At 36.0% G+C, this 20,547-nt stretch overlaps 2 protein-coding genes across 2 annotated transcripts; both read left to right on the forward strand.

Annotated features, from left to right (window-relative positions):
• Positions 1 to 845: 845 nt before the first annotated feature.
• On the forward strand, positions 846 to 1,577 carry LOC131647348 (uncharacterized). The gene has a single exon (XM_058917247.1). The coding sequence runs from the start codon at positions 846 to 848 to the stop codon at positions 1,575 to 1,577; it is 732 nt and encodes a 243-aa protein (XP_058773230.1).
• A 101-nt stretch (positions 1,578 to 1,678) lies between these two features.
• On the forward strand, positions 1,679 to 4,043 carry LOC131647368 (uncharacterized). Its single transcript, XM_058917267.1, has 4 exons — positions 1,679 to 2,534; positions 2,686 to 2,905; positions 3,008 to 3,333; positions 3,454 to 4,043. The coding sequence occupies exons 1-4, from the start codon at positions 1,679 to 1,681 to the stop codon at positions 4,041 to 4,043; spliced, it is 1,992 nt and encodes a 663-aa protein (XP_058773250.1).
• Positions 4,044 to 20,547: the final 16,504 nt, after the last annotated feature.

Here is a 20,547-nt window from a genome sequence, read left to right on the forward strand (position 1 = left end):
GAGTCTTTCGAGGAAAAAAAGAAGGGTGCATTAAATGTTAACGTGGATAATTGTTCCATTAGCTGTATGGGGGAATCAAAGGGTTTGGAGGATACAGAAGAGTCATTAGGTTATGCTGACTCAGCTTTAAGAAAAAACGGTAATATTGTTAGTGGGCCAGGTTTTTCTTTGGACCAAGTTTTTGGGCCTGGAAGTGCTATGGATCGGAATCGTGGACCGCTATCCTTTGACGGGGCGTGTAGGAGTGTGTGCCAAGGGGACTTGCCCGTGATCAATCCTTCAGATCCAGTGTCAAGGAAAAATAGAAGTCTAAAAAGAAAAGTATCGTAGTGGAATTGGGAAGTAAAGTTCCTATCACCACTTCCTACTTTGCTTGTATAGCTCCCAGATCTGAAAGAGGTGGAGAGGTTGGTAACAATAGAGTCGACAGTGCGGGGTTTGATCCAAAGGCGGGAATCTGATGTGGGGTTGAAGGTGTGGAAGTCAATTACAAACTTGGGTGTGGAGAGTCGTAAGAATGATGTTATAAATGAGAGCCTGATTAGTGTTATGGAGTTAAGAGATAAAGAGGGGATGAGGAGTTTGAAGGAGTTGAAAAACAGTGGTCGATGAATCTGCTCTCATGCAACATTAGAGGGGGTGGTTCTTTTTCTAAAAGAAAAAGAGTCAGTTTTTTAATATAGTCAAACAACATAGATGTTTGTTTCGTCCAAGAGACAAAATTATCGTCTTTTAACGATGTTCTTGTTGGCGCTTTCTGGGGCAATAAAGATGTTGGGTGGACGGCGAGTCATTCCATAAGGGCCTCGGGAGGAATGGTTATCTTATGGAGGAAAGGAAGTATTATGGTTAATTATAGTTTCTTAGACAAAGGTTATGTTGGCATCAACGTTAAGTGGAAAGGAATAGTTTATAATCTCGTGAATGTCAATGCGTCTTGTAATAGGGTAGAGAGGCAGCACACTTGGGATTCTTTGATTAGGATAAAAAATAGTAGGATTAATGAGGAATGGTGTGTGGCGGGAGATTTTAATGAAGTCTTGAGAAAAGAAGAGCATATTGGGGTGGGAAGTCATCGGGATTGGAGAGGTATGGAGGATTTTCGAAGCTTCGTGGAGGAAATGGAATTAATTGATATTAATTGTGTTGGAGGGAAGTTCACATGGTTCAAAGACAATGGCAAATCTATGAGAAGATTAGATAGATTCTTGCTTTCTAAGAAGTTGATTGAGATGTGGGAGGTGGTTGATCAAATAATTGAAAAAAGAGACATCTCGGATCATGCCCCGATTCGCCTTTATGTGGGAAAACTAGATTGGGGTCCTAAACTTTTTTGCTTTAATAATTCTTGGCTCAAGCATGAAGATTTTAATGCCTTTATGGTTAATGAGTGGAAGAGATTGGAGATTAGAGGAAGGGGGGATTTTGTGCTTTATGAGAAATTAAAAAAGTTTAAGGAGCGTCTACGGGAGTGGAATGAGGAGGTGTTTGGTTGGATTGATTTGAGGGTGGAGGATGCGTCGGCAAAGATTAATGTTCTTGATAAGGATATCGAGTTGAACATGGGGGTGATATAGAGGAGGAGGTTGAGGATAGAAGGAAGGCAACTAAAGATTTATGGAATTACTTAAATTTTAAAGAAAGTATGCTTAGGTTAAAGTCTCGAAATCTTTGGTTGATGGATGGTGATAAGAATACAAAATTTTTTCACAACTCTTTGAAGGAGAGAAATAGGCGTAAAGCGATAACTTCTTTGGAAGTCTCTAATGGGCGTTTAGAGGGAGTTGATAATATTAAGGAGGAGGTAAAAAGACATTTTTTTGAGTTATATAAGGAGGAGGATAGGGAGAGACCGATTCCGGAGGGTCTTGTTTTCAATGCCATTGAGGAGGATGATGTGTCTTGGTTGGAGAGAAGGTTTTCAGAAGAAGAAATTAAAGAGGCGGTTTGGTCGTGTGATGGGAATAAAAGTCCCGACCCTGATGGATTTACTTTAGAATTCTTTAAAAGAAATTGGGAGGTATTAAAGGAGGATGTTTTCTTATTTGTTAAGGACTTTTATGAGAAGGCAAAACTCACTAAAGCTTGTACTTCTTCTTTTGTTACGCTTGTGCCTAAAGTCAATAATCCTCAAACTTTGAATGAATTTCGACCTATTTGTTTGGTGGGTAGTTTTTACAAGATTTTGGCAAAGTTGTTAGCAAATAGGCTAAAGAGGGTTATCGGAAAACTTGTTTCAAATAACCAATCGGCTTTCATAGGAGGAAAAAACATAGCGGATGGTGTCCTTGTTGTGAATGAGGTGTTGGATTTAGCTAAAAGAGATAAGAGGAGTTGCGTGGTATTGAAAGTCGATTTTGAGAAGGCCTACGATAGAGTGAGTTGGAATTTTGTTAGATATATTTTTAAGAGGATGGGGTTTGGAGTTCGGTGGATGAGGTGGATGGAGTGTTGCATTTTTACTAACTCTTTGTCCGTTCTTGTAAATGGAAGTGCGACCAAAGATTTTAGAGTGGAGAAAGGTCTTAGGCAAGGTGACCCCTTGTCTCCGTTTGTGTTCATTTTAGTCATGGAGGTCCTTACGGCTTTAATGAAGAGATCTAAGGAGATCGGGGGAGTTTCGTGGTTTTAAATACAAAGAGGACAAGAAGGTGGATTTGTTACAATTTGCGGATGATACTATAGTTTTGGCCGAAGGAGATACCGCGAATTTATGGAGTTTGAAAGCTATTCTAAGAGGTTTTGAAATGATGTCGGGGTTAAGGATTAATTTTCACAAGAGTAATCTTTATGGGATTAATGTGGGAGCTTGGTATTTAGAAGCGGCTTCGTCCTTTTTATCTTGCAAAGTGGGATCTCTACCTTTCAAATTTCCTGGAGTAAGAGTGGGAGAAAGTCCTAGGAGGTTTTTAGAAGCGGCTTCTATGTGAAAGCTATTCTAAGAGGTTTTTAAATGATGTCGGGGTTAAGAAATTAGATCTATCCAAAGTAAGTTTCTTTGGGGCAGAGTTGATAGTAACAAGACTATTCATTGGGTTGGTTGGGATATGGTTTGTAAATCGAGAAAGGAAGGAGGATTGGGTGTGAAAAATGTGGAGATAATGAATGTAGCGTTGCTAAGTAAATGGAAGTGGCGTATTCTAACAGATAAGGAGGCGGTGTGGCAAGATTTGTTAAAAGCTAGATATGGTAATCCGAAGCTAAAAGTGTTGATAGGGGATATCTCGATTTTGAACAAAAAGGATTCTCATTGGTGGAGAGATTTAATTATGTCGGATAATTACGAGAGGCTTCTTTTTGACCATTTAACGAGTGCAATAAAGTATAAAATTGGTAATGGAGCATATTCTCCTTTGTGATATGCGTCTTGGGCGGGTCAAAAATCATTGATGGAATCTTTCCCCGAGCTCTTTTCCTTGTCTGAAAATTATATGGATCCTATTAATCTTGCAGGGGTTTTTGTTGAAGGAGTGTGGCATTGGATCTTCTCAAGTTGGTTCGGTGAGGGGTCTGTTGCTGCTAATGCGGCTGAGGCAATTCAATACTTTGGCTGGCAGCACCATGGGACTGTTCCTGCTGCAAATACCAGCGTTGCGGCTGAGGCATTTCATTCTTTTGGCCGGCAGCACCGTGGGTCTGCTTCTGTTGCAGCTGATAATGCTACGGCTGGGCCTAACAGTAGAACTGGTGCTGTCCTTGCTTCCGGGCAGCAGCTCGCGGACATTTTGCAGCAATTGTTGGAAGCTCTTGGTCGTGTTCCGGTTAGGGAGCATTGTGAGGATAGCTTCTCGTGGGCCTTGACTACTAATGGATGCTTCTCCGTTAAGTTTTTCTATGATCTTTTTATGGCCTCTCTTTCCGATCCTCCTTTGGATAGCAAGAAGGTTTTGGCTTTAATCTATCTTTGGAAGTGCAAAGTTCCCTCGAAAAATCTAGTTTTTGGTTGGAGATTTATCCACAATCGTATAGCCACTGGGGATCAACTGGTGAGAAGGGGCATTTTGGCGGAAGGAATGGATTCTTTATGTGCTTTATGCTTGTAGAAGGAGGAATCTCTATCTCACCTTTTCTTCTCGTGTGAAATCACTACTCGCATTTGGAGAAGGGTGTTTATGTGGCTTGATTTATCTGACTATTTGACACTCGAGGAGTTTGGGGACTTTTTTTACAACTATGAGAAGATTCCTTGTTTAAACAAGAGAATGATAGTGGCCAATGTATGGCTTGCTACGGTTTGGTCTATTTGGTCAAAGCGTAATGCGGTGATCTTTAGAGAGGAGTCGTTTAGCTTTACCGAGTGTATGTCGGAGATTATCTTCAACTCTTGGAGGTGGATTTCTTCTTTTCATAAGAAGGAGAATATTTGTAATTTTTATTTTTGGAATATTCGACCTCTTGATTGTTTTGTGAGGTAGGAGCTTTCCTCTTTGTATTGGGGTGGAGCATCTCTTTTGCTCCCTTTAATACCAATTGCTTATTTAAAAAAAGAAAACATGAGTAAAGATCCTCTCCATTTCTTAAAAAAATAGAGATATTCATTATTATAGTTTTAATGTTTAAAGGTGTAATTAATGTCACAATTTTTAAAATTACGTGTAATTATATCTTTTATTTACACTAAAACTATAGTAATGGACACCTCCATTTCTTTTAAAAAATGGAGAGGATCCTTACTCAGAAAACATAGTGATAAAACATCTCACAATCATTGATATGTAATTGATAACATTTAAATTATGCGTACCTGCGATGATTTTAATCATAATTATCAAGAATGTAGCAGATAAAAAGAGAAGTTTGCATTTTGTGTTTTATCTGTGAATTTTTCAAGTAATTATTTCCAAAAAGATATTAAAATCATGAACCTGAAACGAAATTGAAAACTGAATTTATTAACGATTCATTTAACAGTGCTTGTCTTGTATAATTATCCTAATATATCACATATAATCTAATGCAAAACGCTTATGAAGTGAATCATATAAATAATCTACAAGATATATAAATTAATATCAAGATCGAAAAAATTTACTATTCATGTAATTAAATTCACACACCAGAACAAGACAAAGTAGACACAAAATTAAAGACCAAATAAAATGAAACAATAAAAAACTTAAATAAAGCTTAAAAAAATTTAACAGAGCACTTATTAGCTTGACTATAAAGAAAGTATTTCAACATTATAAATTGAGCATATTTATTTAAACTCAATTAAACGTTGCCCAGAAGGAGATTGACTTTGATCTTCATTATTGACTAGAGAAGCAACACGTTGATGATCAGTAGATGGAACAACAAGAGCAAACGTAGTTTGTCCGTTATCGAGCTTATGGTTCTGGAGATTTGCTTTCTTATTGACCCTAGACATATATCTCTTTTTTCTCTCCTCCGGACTATCAAACTTGTAGTGCTTTGAAGTCATATGAGAAGCAAACTTCTGTGACGTGACCAACACTTGGTAGCACTTTGGACACGTGTATGGTCCGTATTTCTTGTGCGGTAGGCTGTGGGTTCTACCATCATCAACATTCTTCTTCTTGAAATGAACCCCGACCGAAACAGCACGAACATCAGAATCAACAACTGTTTGATCGGATTGTGGTTCATGTGATGAACCTGCGAGAAAAAGATTGGGATGATAAACTTCATTATAAACATCCATGTTCATGTTGTTGTTGTAAATGCTGACGACATCATTATTATTATGAACTGATGGTGATGATGATGCATTTGAATGAGAAAATTGTTATTCAAGAATTTTCATTGCTTTTCTGATACCAGGAACATGACTACCATGACTATCAATAGCTATTGACGAAGAATCTTTCAATAAAAGATTATAAGAGTATGTGTTGGTGGTGTAGCCACTGTTCATGGATGACATAACTAGGGCGAGCTAATTTGATGGTGTCGTCCATCAATTTATAGCACTTTATTATTTTATTCTCAAAAATAGATTATATCTATAAAATATTTCATTTAGGTAACTTCCATAATGATTATAATTTATTTCTATATTTCAATTGAGTAATACATTGTATTCAAAGAGTCTAGTCAATTTTTCTTTGAAAATATCTTTTTTAAAGAAATGATTCAAATCAATTTTATATAAGAAAAGGAAAATCATTATAATAAAGCAAAAGAAGTATTTTGGCAACTTTACTATTTGTCAAAATATTAAAATCCTTACTATTTTTTTATGTTTTCTATTAATAAAAAAAATTTCCTTAACTGTCTTTAATCATGTTTTAAAATTTTATTTAATTAATTAATTCATTTCTAACTACTCTTTTTATTATTGTTTAAAATTCATTATTCATTAGTTATAATTAATTAACTTATGCCTTGAAAACAAACAAAAATTCGGCCGTTTCACATTCATTTTGGTATCTCAATAAATAGTCGCTTCATTTGATTTCTCAATGCAAACCCTTAAATCTAATCTCTCTTCTCCCAATTCCTAATCATCAAAGTCATTTCTTCAATTTTTCAAATAATTTATTTTAATTTATGTTGATTTTTCTTATATAAATAAGAACAATTTCTTCTCCGATTGATGAAACGGTGGTGAAAGAGAAGAAGAATCCGAGGGAATTAGGTGAAATAGAGGTGTCAAGAGTTATTAGAAATTTTGATTTGAACGAGCTCCCGATGAATGACGTTGAAACATAATTAGGGCCTAGAATTGTTTGTAACTTCGATTTGAATGAGTCCCGAACCAATCATGATGTTGATGAAATCATTCGCCATGGATGTTTATGTTGAAAGAGAATGAATTATATTCTAGTGTCATGTGATTTGGTGACAAGAGATATATATAAGTTTTAGATTTTGATGATTATAAATTTTAATCTTTTGAATGTGTGTTAATCTTGTTTGTGTGAAACTATATACGGGTTATTTGCATGAAAGTATGATGGAGTTGAGACTTGAATTGGTGGAAGAATGTCTACTGATGAATTTACTATCAAAGAGTGTCTTTTCTTATGTAATTGAATATAATGAAAGTATATGATTTGATCTTATAATGATTAGTTTTGTTTGACACTTTCAATGGTGGACTTTATTATATATTTTCTTTCTATTTGTGTTTTAACCTTGTGTTATTCTGCATTATTTGAGAGATTGTGAATATCTATTGCCTTTGATGATTACTCAAAGAGATTTAAGAAAACTTTGTATATCAACAGAATAGGAGTTTTTTTTGCATTTCTCTTTCCTAGTTCTACTAGGGTTTGTTCATACTTCTCCCACTGAGAAGCTTTGATCTCTTTCTTTTTCCTGGATTTTCGATTGAATTCGCTTTTTTGGAATATGAGAAAGAAGATAATGTTACATGGGCTTTGGGAATATGCAAGACTTTATTGGTTGATCCAAACAATAATCCTAATGTCATTGTGACTGACCGAGATATTGTCCTTATGAATGCGGTCGGTACCACTACAAGAAAAAAGCCAATTTTCCAAAGGCTTAACTCCTCACTTGTGGCAAAAACCCCTCACAATTTATTTATCAAACCCTTTTTTTGCTCATATCAAAAACAAATGCAAGTTGTAACACCCCAATTCTACCCCGCAATTATAAGCGAAAATCAGAGTGCATTTAAAAATATTCATCAAACGATGGGATGTCATAATTCGACTTAACCAAACAAACATACTTATAAGGCATTTAGCAAAGATACATAGCATTCGGAAAACAAAACTTTATCCAACAACTTCCAATTTCATCTCATAAACATCTTTCAATTCAACTTAAAACAAATGTCATTATGGAGTACAACAATTAAGTAATAACGACTAATCCCCCGAGTGCTACGTATCAGAGCAATGGACACCAACTCGACTTGCCATAAAGCAACATAAAGACTTCACATCAATAACCTCGAACATCCACGACTAAACTTGAGTACCTGTCCATTTCCCAGGGTAGGGGAAATATCATCAAAGGGGTGAGATATCTTACAACATAAAGGAATGCATGATAACTAATATAGGAGATATAGATCATACATAATTTCACCACTTCGCATCACATACCATCTTACAACAATTTTTATCACAAAACACTTATCAATATAATACAACTTTCAAAAACTGCAACAATGTCATTAATCAATTAAGACGACATATTCGATTTCACATTTATACTATCATCACGTCACAAAAAAACATACCGTCGTCAACAATTCAAATCACATAATCAGCTTATGAAATGACAAAAATATCAACAATCAACCATGACAATACATATAGTTCACAAGTAAGATTCCAACACATCACAACAAAAATCTCATCATCATAATCACAAACATTCAAAATGCAACTCAATATGCGATTTCATATTATGCGTATGCATGTGTTTCCATTTGGAGTAAACTCCCAACTTAAACATTGCCATTGGGCCATAGTCGTTGCCATTTTCAGGCTAATAGGCGTTGCCATCATTCAGGCTAATAGTCGTTGCCATATTTCAGGCTAAAGGACTCTTATGCAATGGATGCGACACAATGAAACACATCCACAAAACACATAAACAATACGTCACAACATCGTCTAAATCACCATCAAACACTATGAATATAATGTCGAACTTCAACAACAACAAAATCATCATCATTCATAAGAATGAATCACTTCACAATCACATTGCTATGTTATATCATCATACAACATTAATCCACTTCACAACACATCACAACACAACTTATCAACAAGACCATAGGTTCTACAACAACAACAACGACAAATTCATCAGGCTATAGCAGCAGCAACAATTCAACATATTGTAACAACAACAACAAACATCAACATGTTACAACAACAACAACAGTTCATCATGTTACCAAAAACTTCAACACATCCATCGTATTCTCTAATTCAAGTAATCATCATAACACGTTATATTCGACTTCCTAATAAAGACATGTATATTTTTAATTCATCACATGGCATCGTCGTCGACTCATACATATCAAATATGCACAATTAATCGCATATAGCATACAACATCTTTATCAATTATGCATGTCATCACATGCATAATTATCTCATCATAAGGAAGGCACATATCATCATCTCAATAGTATTGTATCGTCATAAGAAAATCATACATCAGGTCATACTTCAACATACTTATGTCAATTCATCGCGACGAGCATACTTCATAGGTTAACACAACATAGTTCATCACTTAATCCTAATAAACATAATAGGAGACTAAATCCTATGGATCATTTTATTGCATCATGTTATAGTTCATTGTGTTAGCTTTGCAACGCTTCAAACGACGCATTAAACGGAGTTACGAATCAAAAGTTACACATATTTGAATTTTCCTAAATCTGCATACAGTTCGCGCCGCCACCCTACAGTCGCGCCGCGAACCACAAGTCAGTAGCCTACCATTTCAAACTACTCAGTTCGCGTCGCCACCCTATGTTCGCGCCGCGAACGCAGTGCAGAAACATTCCCCTACACGAGCTCAGCATAACCCCCTTCTCATCCCAACACCCAAATCCATGTTCTAGCTCAAAATTGCACACGAAATTCACATACATATCATATATACCACACATAAGGACCACTATATTCATCAAAACCTCATTAATCATGCAAATCTATGAATTTCACCCAAATCCCAAAAGTTAGGTTTTCACATTCTTTCCACCAAACATGCTATAATTCAAAACCCACACATAGAATCATGGTAAGAAGCATTATAACATATCATTTCCATCAATACATACAACATTACCCAATTGATTTCACTCAAACCTAACAATTTCAGACTCACACATCCATGGAGAATAACATATAATCCAACCCACAATAAACATCATTATGCCAACCCTTAGAGAGTAAGAACACCACCCTTACCTTATCAAAAGCTTTACCAATGGAGTCTTTCCTCTTCATGCCATAGCTTTCTTATTCCTTCCCTTCTTTCTCTTCTTTCTCTTCTTTCTCACACAGTGAGTTATGAGGTCAAACCTCTAAAACCCTAATTCTTACTATTCTTCTTTTCTTAATTGGGCTTAACCCATAATCCAATCTCTTGTGTTATATTCCTTTCACTTAGGCCCAAGTCATAATATTCCACTAATTGCTCAATTAAGTCAAATAACACACATAAATAAGTAATCACACAACATAACCGAATATTATTTCCAATAATATTCCACATCTAACTTCGATCCATAACTTAAATAATACTAACTCGCAATTGTATTTCTTCAACTAATCCGACCACAACCTAACTGCTCAAATCGACATTTTAATCCAATTACGCCTTTAAGATAATACCGATAAATCCCGACTTCAACTATTTCCAACAAAAAAAATCCTTAATCAATTTAATTAAATAATTAATCAAATTTGGGGCGTTACAACTCTCCCCCACTTAGAATATTTTCGTTCTCGAAAATCTATCCGACATAACCATCCTCAACTTCGCTTCCAACTCTCTGATTCTTAGTTGCGTTTGACAACACTTCGACTACCAAAACAACTCAATCCTACTTAAATCCAGCGTCAATTATTCGAAATCTCTACGACATACTTGTTAACAACTTACTGTAACACGGTGAACTGACTTTTTATAATCAATAATGTCGCGGATAGCAAGAGTCGCCACCGACTTTTATTTTATCCAAATATTAGGAAAGGCTAAAAGAACAGAAAAAACCTTTTTAAAGAAAACGAGTTCGGGGGGTAATTATGCAAAGGGAAGGTGTAAGGCACCCTTTGCATCCATGGTTTTCCATGGGCTCTTAATTGCTTTGCTCGTTTTGAAAAGAAATGTAGAAGAAGAAGAAAAGTGGACTTTAGCTCGTAAATGAGCGTAGCCATTTTTGAAGAGTTATGAGAAAGAATATAGAAAAAATTTTAGAGCAAGGCAAAGCAATTAAGGGCAATTACCTTATAGTTTTGAAAAAGAGGTTCTTTTAGCCTTTTAGGGTGAAAGGGTCTATCCTTGCCATAAGAGGGCAGGAAGCCTTTCATTTGGAGATTGAAGGGTCGTCGAGATATCGTTCGCCTTAAAACTGTCCCCTGCCATAGAGAGGCAGGTAGTCTAAAGGGAAGGATCAGAATAGCCTTTTCGTAGGCAGCCAGAGGATACCTCAGCCTTTCGTAGGCAACTTCCGAGGGTCAAGGTCATATTAGTGTATCGAAGGCAGCATCATTAGGGTCGTATGTGTTAGAACAAGATTTGTTCTGATCAATTATCTTAGTTTTGATGATAACAATAATATGAATTTTGCTTAAGATAATATGGTACTCTAATCCAATGCAATTTCCTTTTCAGGAAATATATAAAGAGTATGCATAATTCAGCGCTCAGAAGCTTTGTCTCAAAGGGTTCACGTTAAATCTTTCTGTCAATTACATGGTTCACAAGTCTTAATCTAGTTCAGACTTCCTTAAACATCCATCACAAAATTGTTGTTCACTCGACATTCTCAATCCTTCTCTTTGTGACGTTATCTCGCCTATAAACCAGCTTCTCCAACCTGTTCATTACTTCACAACTATTCATGGATACTTTTCCGCTAATTCACACCAACCAGAGAGCGACTATCTTCACGACATAACATTCATCCCTTTATGCACTATCAAGCTAGCAAGATACGTCTATGTCATCCAATCACGATTTCGTCTACTATCAACAAGAGATTAAGGGTGATCAAGTCCTCAATTTGTCAATAGATAGCCGACAACCATAATGGAGTATAAACCATCATTACCAACATTAATAATGTTCTTCTCCAACTTGTACTCATATTACCAGAAGTACTATAATTCCATAATCCATTCCAAAATCATCCGAAAAACTAACACCGACGTCTTGCATCTACTTCCTTAAACACCTCTGACGATACATCAGAACAAAATTTATGTACGCCATTATCAAAACTTCTTATTATTGAAATCATGCTCATCTCTCCGCATTTCCAATTCTTACTCGCGCTTCAAAATGTTTTGACAACTTCAATAGCTTCTACCACTGTATCAATCACTTACAATAATCCTAAAGCAAGGTCTACCGTAATACTTCACTAAATCATTGATCCAACATCGACATCCTACATAAGGCTACTCAACCAAAGACTTCACAGTCCATCAGTAGCGCTGGAACATCACAATTTCTAAATTCCATCTTCTAGGATTTATTCTTGTTACTTAACAGTTACCTTCAGAAACATCAGGAGTTTGCACCATACTTTCATATCACCAATCTCTACATTGCTCCTCATCCTTCAAGAAGTAAACAACAACAATTTCTGATCATCCTCTTCCTCAAGAGATTCCAACTTAACTAGAAACCAAAATCTTAAATCCAAGTCACCTTCAATTCAGGAAACAACAAACTCCCTCGACACTTGCATTGTCGCCGACAGCAGCAATATACTAACACCTTACAACATATCCGAGAAGCATAGCTTCTCCCCCACTTAGCTTCAAACCAACTCCTGCAGACAAACGATCAGAAGAACAACAAGCACCAACAGTGTTTCACACACTCGTCGCGTACACGGGAATAAACAACATTAAACAACATTGACCGGATAGACCAACCTGCTCTGATACCACTATTGTAACACCCTAACTGTACCCCGCAATTATAAGCGAAAATCAGAGTGCATTTAAAAATATTCATCAAACGATGGGTTGTCACAATTCGACTTAACCTTACAAACATACTTATATTGCATTTAACAAAGATACATAGCATACGGAAAACAAAACTTTATCCAACAACTTCCAATTTCATCTTATAAACATCTTTCAATTCAACTTAAAACAAATGTCATCATGGAGTACAACAATTAAATAATAACAACTAATCCCCCGAGTGCTACGTATCAGAGCAATGGACACCAACCCGACTTGCCATAAAGCAACATAAAGACTTCACATCAATAACCTCGAACATCCACGACTAAACTTGAGTACCTGCCCATTTCCCATGGTAGGGCAAATATCAGCAAAGGGGTGAGATATCTTACAATATAAAGGAATGCATGATAACTAATATAGGAGATATAGATCATACAAAATTTCACCACTTTGCATCACATACCATCTTACAACAATTTTCATCACAAAACACTTATCAATATAATACAACTTTCAAAAACTGCAACAATTTTCACATTTATACTATCATCACGTCACAAAAAAACATATCATCGTCTCAACAATTCAAATCACATAATCAGCTTATGAAATGACAAAAATATCAACAATCAACCATGACAATATATGCAGTTCACAAGTAAGATTCCAACATATCACAACAAACATCTCATCATCATAATCACAAACATTCAAAATGCAACTCAATATACGACTTCATGTTATGCGTATGCATGTGGTACCATTTGGAGTAAACCCCCAACTTAAACATTGCCAATAGGCCATAGTCGTTGCCATTTTCAGGCTAATAGTCGTTGCCATCTTTCAGGCTACTAGTCGTTGCCATCTTTCAGGCTAAAGGACGCTTATGCAATGGATGCGACACAATGACACACATCCACAAAACACATAAGCAATATGTCACAACATCATCTAAATCACCATCGAACATTATGAATATAATGTCGAACTTCAACAACAACAAAATCATCATCATTAATAAGAATGCATCACTTCACAATCACGTCGGTATGTCATATCATCATAAAACATTAATCCAATTCACAACACATTACAACACAACTTATCAACAAGACCATAGGGTCTACAACAACAAAACGACAAATTCATCAGGTTATAGCAGCAACAACAATTCAACATATTGTAACAACAACAACAACAAACATCAACATGTTACAAAACCAACAATTCATCATGTTACCAAAAACATCAATATATCCATCGTATTCTGTAATTCAAGTAATCATCATAACACGTTATATTCGACTTCCTAATAAAGACATATATATTGTTAATTCATCACATGGCATCATAGTCGACTCATACATATCAAATACGCACAATTAATCGCATATAGCATACAACATCTTTATCAATTATGCATGTCATCACATACATCTTTATCTCATCATAAGCAAGGCAAATATCATCATCTCAATAAAATTGTATCATTATAAGAAAATCATACATCAGGTCATACTTCAACATACTTATGTCAATTCATCGCGACGAGCATACTTCATAGGTTAACACAACATAGTTCATCACTTAATCCTAATAAACATAATAGGAAACTAAATCCTATGGATCATTTTTTTTCATCATGTTATAGTTCACTGCGTTAGCTTTGCAACGCTTCAAACGGCGCATTAAACGGAGTCACGAATCAAGAGTTACACATATTTGAATTTTCCTAAATCTGCCTACAGTTTGCGCCGCCACCCTGCAGTCGTGCCGCGAACCACAAGTCAGTAGCCTACCATTTCCAAAATACTCAGTTCGCGCCGCCACCCTATGTTCGCGCCGCGAACGTAATGCAGAAACATCCCCCTGCACGAGCTCAACATAACCCCCTTCTCATCCCAACACCCAAATCCATGTTCTAGCTCAAAATTGCCCACGAAATTCACATGCATATAATATATACCACACATAAGGACCACTATATTCATCAAAACCTCATTAATCATCCAAATCTATAAATTTCACCCAAATCCCAAAAGTTAGTTTTTCACATTCTTTCCACCAAACATACTATAATTCAAAACCCACACATAGAATCATGATAAGAAGCATTATAACATATCATTTCCATCTATACATACAACATTACCCAATTGATTTAACTCAAACCTAACAATTTTAGAATTACACATCCGTAGAGAATAACATATAGTCTAACCCACCATAAACATCATCATGCCAACCCTTAGAGAGTAAGAACCCCACCCTTACCTTATCAAAATCTTTACCAATGGAGTCTTTCCTCTTCATGCCCTAGCTTTCCTATTCCTTCCCTTCTTTCTCTTCTTTCTCACACAGTGAGTTATGAGGTCAAACCTCTAAAACCCTAATTCTTACTATTCCTCTTTTCTTAATTGGGCTTAACCCATAATCCAATCTCTTGTGTTATATTCCTTTCACTTAGGCCCAAGTCATAATATTCCACTAATTGCTCAATTAAGTCAAATAACACACATAAATAAGTAATCACACAACATAACCGAATATTATTTCAAATATTATTCCACATCTACCATCTATCCATAACTTAAATAATACTAACTCGCAATTGTATTTCTTCGACTAATCCGACCACAACCTAACTGCTCAAATCGACATTTTAATCCAATTACGCCTTTAGGATAATACCGATAAATCTGACTTCAACTAATTCTAACAAATAATTCCTTGATCAATTTAGTTAAATAATTAATCAAATTCGGGGCGTTACAACTCTCCCCCACTTAGAATATTTTCGTTCTCGAAAATCTATCCGACATAACCATCCTCAACTTCGCTTCCAACTCTCTGATTCTTAGTTGCGTTTGACAACACTTCGACTACCAAAACAACTCAATCCTACTTAAATCCAGCGTCAATTATTCGAAATCTCTACGACATACTTGTTAACAACTTAGCAACCACCTCAGGAATCCCTCGGCTTGTCAATACTTAAGGTAGCAACAACAATAACACGCTTAAATATGGAGATGCAATCTTACTTCATTAACTTAGCAACCGAATCATCATTGCTCAACAACACCTTGACATATGATTCTTAAGGTAGTAACAATCACAACCCTCATATACTTGGATGTTCAACGCCATACCATTATTGTATTAGCAACATTCTCAACATCAGAACACATACGTACTTTCATTCCCATAATTATGCATACCAATCTTCAACAAATACCAACAACTCTATCTCTGCCTCGTCATATCACTCTTACTTACAGTATCCAACAACAATATCACGATAACAGAAACCAGATCACTTATAACATCAACTTAACAAGATTACTCGATGAATACACCCAACTTCACCATAAACTAGCAACCCTTATATCCTCCATATAAACTCGGAAAAAATACCATATTTCCGATACCTCGTTCTTCACCTCTAACAGACACACATGTATAGCAACTGCGCCATCTTACACATCCGCTGTGCAACTCTGATAATCCATTTTAAGTCACTGTCCACGTTAAATCTTTCTGTCAATTACATGGTTCACAAGTCTTAATCTAGTTCAGACTTCCTTAAACATCCATCACAAAATTGTTGTTCACTCGACATTCTCAATCCTTCTCTTTGTGACGTTATCTCGCCTATAAACCAGCTTCTCCAACCTGTTCATTACTTCACAACTATTCATGGATACTTTTCCGCTAATTCACACCAACCAGAGAGCAACTATCTTCACGACATAACATTCATCCCTTTATGCACTATCAAGCTAGCAAGATACGTCTATGTCATCCATTCACGATTTCGTCTACTATCAACAAGAGATTAAGGGTGATCAAGTCCTCAATTTGTCAATAGATAGCCGACAACCATAATGGAGTATAAACCATCATTACCAACATTAATAATGTTCTTCTCCAACTTGTACTCATATTACCAGAAGTACTATAATTCCATAATCCATTCCAAAATCATCCGAAAAACTAACACCGACGTCTTGCATCTACTTCCTTAAACACCTCTGACGATACATCAGAACAAAATTTATGTACGCCATTATCAAAACTTCTTATTATTGAAATCATGCTCATCTCTCCGCATTTCCAATTCTTACTCGCGCTTCAAAATGTTTCGACAACTTCAATAGCTTCTACCACTGTATCAATCACTTACAATAATCCTAAAGCAAGGTCTACCGTAATACTTCACTAAATCATTGATCCAACATCGACATCCTACATAAGGCTACTCAACCAAAGACTTCACAGTCCATCAGTAGCGCTGGAACATCACAATTTCTAAATTCCATCTTCTAGGATTTATTCTTGTTACTTAACAGTTACCTTCAGAAACATCAGGAGTTTGCACCATACTTTCATATCACCAATCTCTACATTGCTCCTCATCCTTCAAGAAGTAAACAACAACAATTTCTGATCATCCTCTTCCTCAAGAGATTCCAACTTAACTAGAAACCAAAATCTTAAATCCAAGTCACCTTCAATTCAGGAAACAACAAACTCCCTCGACACTTGCATTGTCGCCGACAGCAGCAATATACTAACACCTTACAACATATCCGAGAAGCATAGCTTCTCCCCCACTTAGCTTCAAACCAACTCCTGCAGACAAACGATCAGAAGAACAACAAGCACCAACAGTGTTTCACACACTCGTCGCGTACACGGGAATAAACAACATTAAACAACATTGACCGGATAGACCAACCTGCTCTGATACCACTATTGTAACACCCTAACTCTACCCCGCAATTATAAGCGAAAATCAGAGTGCATTTAAAAATATTCATCAAACGATGGGTTGTCACAATTCGACTTAACCTTACAAACATACTTATATTGCATTTAACAAAGATACATAGCATACGGAAAACAAAACTTTATCCAACAACTTCCAATTTCATCTTATAAACATCTTTCAATTCAACTTAAAACAAATGTCATCATGGAGTACAACAATTAAATAATAACGACTAATCCCCCGAGTGCTACGTATCAGAGCAATGGACACCAACCCGACTTGCCATAAAGCAACATAAAGACTTCACATCAATAACCTCGAACATCCACGACTAAACTTGAGTACCTGCCCATTTCCCATGGTAGGGCAAATATCAGCAAAGGGGTGAGATATCTTACAATATAAAGGAATGCATGATAACTAATATAGGAGATATAGATCATACAAAATTTCACCACTTTGCATCACATACCATCTTACAACAATTTTCATCACAAAACACTTATCAATATAATACAACTTTCAAAAACTGCAACAATTTTCACATTTATACTATCATCACGTCACAAAAAAACATATCATCGTCTCAACAATTCAAATCACATAATCAGCTTATGAAATGACAAAAATATCAACAATCAACCATGACAATATATGCAGTTCACAAGTAAGATTCCAACATATCACAACAAACATCTCATCATCATAATCACAAACATTCAAAATGCAACTCAATATGCGACTTCATGTTATGCGTATGCATGTGGTACCATTTGGAGTAAACCCCCAACTTAAACATTGCCATTGGGCCATAGTCGTTGCCATTTTCAGGCTAATAGTCGTTGCCATCTTTCAGGCTACTAGTCGTTGCCATCTTTCAGGCTAAAGGACGCTTATGCAATGGATGCGACACAATGACACACATCCACAAAACACATAAGCAATATGTCACAACATCATCTAAATCACCATCGAACATTATGAATATAATGTCGAACTTCAACAACAACAAAATCATCATCATTAATAAGAATGCATCACTTCACAATCACGTCGGTATGTCATATCATCATAAAACATTAATCCAATTCACAACACATTACAACACAACTTATCAACAAGACCATAGGGTCTACAACAACAAAACGACAAATTCATCAGGTTATAGCAGCAACAACAATTCAACATATTGTAACAACAACAACAACAAACATCAACATGTTACAAAACCAACAATTCATCATGTTACCAAAAACATCAATATATCCATCGTATTCTGTAATTCAAGTAATCATCATAACACGTTATATTCGACTTCCTAATAAAGACATATATATTGTTAATTCATCACATGGCATCATAGTCGACTCATACATATCAAATACGCACAATTAATCGCATATAGCATACAACATCTTTATCAATTATGCATGTCATCACATACATCTTTATCTCATCATAAGCAAGGCAAATATCATCATCTCAATAAAATTGTATCATTATAAGAAAATCATACATCAGGTCATACTTCAACATACTTATGTCAATTCATCGCGACGAGCATACTTCATAGGTTAACACAACATAGTTCATCACTTAATCCTAATAAACATAATAGGAAACTAAATCCTATGGATCATTTTTTTTCATCATGTTATAGTTCACTGCGTTAGCTTTGCAACGCTTCAAACGGCGCATTAAACGGAGTCACGAATCAAGAGTTACACATATTTGAATTTTCCTAAATCTGCCTACAGTTTGCGCCGCCACCCTGCAGTCGTGCCGCGAACCACAAGTCAGTAGCCTACCATTTCCAAAATACTCAGTTCGCGCGTCCACCCTATGTTCGCGCCGCGAACGTAATGCAGAAACATCCCCCTGCACGAGCTCAACATAACCCCCTTCTCATCCCAACACCCAAATCCATGTTCTAGCTCAAAATTGCCCACGAAATTCACATGCATATAATATATACCACACATAAGGACCACTATATTCATCAAAACCTCATTAATCATCCAAATCTATAAATTTTACCCAAATCCCAAAAGTTAGTTTTTCACATTCTTTCCACCAAACATACTATAATTCAAAACCCACACATAGAATCATGATAAGAAGCATTATAACATATCATTTCCATCTATACATACAACATTACCCAATTGATTTAACTCAAACCTAACAATTTTAGAATTACACATCCGTAGAGAATAACATATAGTCTAACCCACCATAAACATCATCATGCCAACCCTTAGAGAGTAAGAACCCCACCCTTACCTTATCAAAATCTTTACCAATGGAGTCTTTCCTCTTCATGCCCTAGCTTTCCTATTCCTTCCCTTCTTTCTCTTCTTTCTCACACAGTGAGTTATGAGGTCAAACCTCTAAAACCCTAATTCTTACTATTCTTCTTTTCTTAATTGGGCTTAACCCATAATCCAATCTCTTGTGTTATATTCCTTTCACTTAGGCCCAAGTCATAACATTCCACTAATTGCTCAATTAAGTCAAATAACACACATAAATAAGTAATCACACAACATAACCGAATATTATTTCAAATATTATTCCACATCTACCATCTATCCATAACTTAAATAATACTAACTCGCAATTGTATTTCTTCGACTAATCCGACCACAACCTAACTGCTCAAATCGACATTTTAATCCAATTACGCCTTTAGGATAATACCGATAAATCTGACTTCAACTAATTCTAACAAATAATTCCTTGATCAATTTAATTAAATAATTAATCAAATTCGGGGCGTTACAACTCTCCCCCACTTAGAATATTTTCGTTCTCGAAAATCTATCCGACATAACCATCCTCAACTTCGCTTCCAACTCTCTGATTCTTAGTTGCGTTTGACAACACTTCGACTACCAAAACAACTCAATCCTACTTAAATCCAGCGTCAATTATTCGAAATCTCTACGACATACTTGTTAACAACTTACTGTAACACGGTGAACTGACTTTTTATAATCAATAATGTCGCGGATAGCAAGAGTCGCCACCGACTTTTATTTTATCCAAATATTAGGAAAGGCTAAAAGAACAGAAAAAACCTTTTTAAAGAAAACGAGTTCGGGGGGTAATTATGCAAAGGGAAGGTGTAAGGCACCCTTTGCATCCATG

This window comes from Vicia villosa, linkage group LG2, assembly GCF_029867415.1.
Source record: "Vicia villosa cultivar HV-30 ecotype Madison, WI linkage group LG2, Vvil1.0, whole genome shotgun sequence".
Classification (NCBI taxonomy): domain Eukaryota; kingdom Viridiplantae; phylum Streptophyta; class Magnoliopsida; order Fabales; family Fabaceae; genus Vicia; species Vicia villosa.

Excerpts from the sequence above, each read along its gene's own strand:
- LOC131647368 (XM_058917267.1), top strand. The coding sequence starts at position 1,679 with ATGGATGGTGATAAGAATACAAAATTTTTTCACAACTCTTTGAAGGAG. Across the intron at positions 2,535-2,685 it reads GGAGAAAGGTCTTAGGCAAG|TTTTGGCCGAAGGAGATACC; the intron begins GTGACCCCTTGT and ends ATGATACTATAG. Across the intron at positions 3,334-3,453 it reads TGCAATAAAGTATAAAATTG|GGGTTTTTGTTGAAGGAGTG; the intron begins GTAATGGAGCAT and ends TTAATCTTGCAG.
- LOC131647348 (XM_058917247.1), top strand. The coding sequence starts at position 846 with ATGGTTAATTATAGTTTCTTAGACAAAGGTTATGTTGGCATCAACGTT.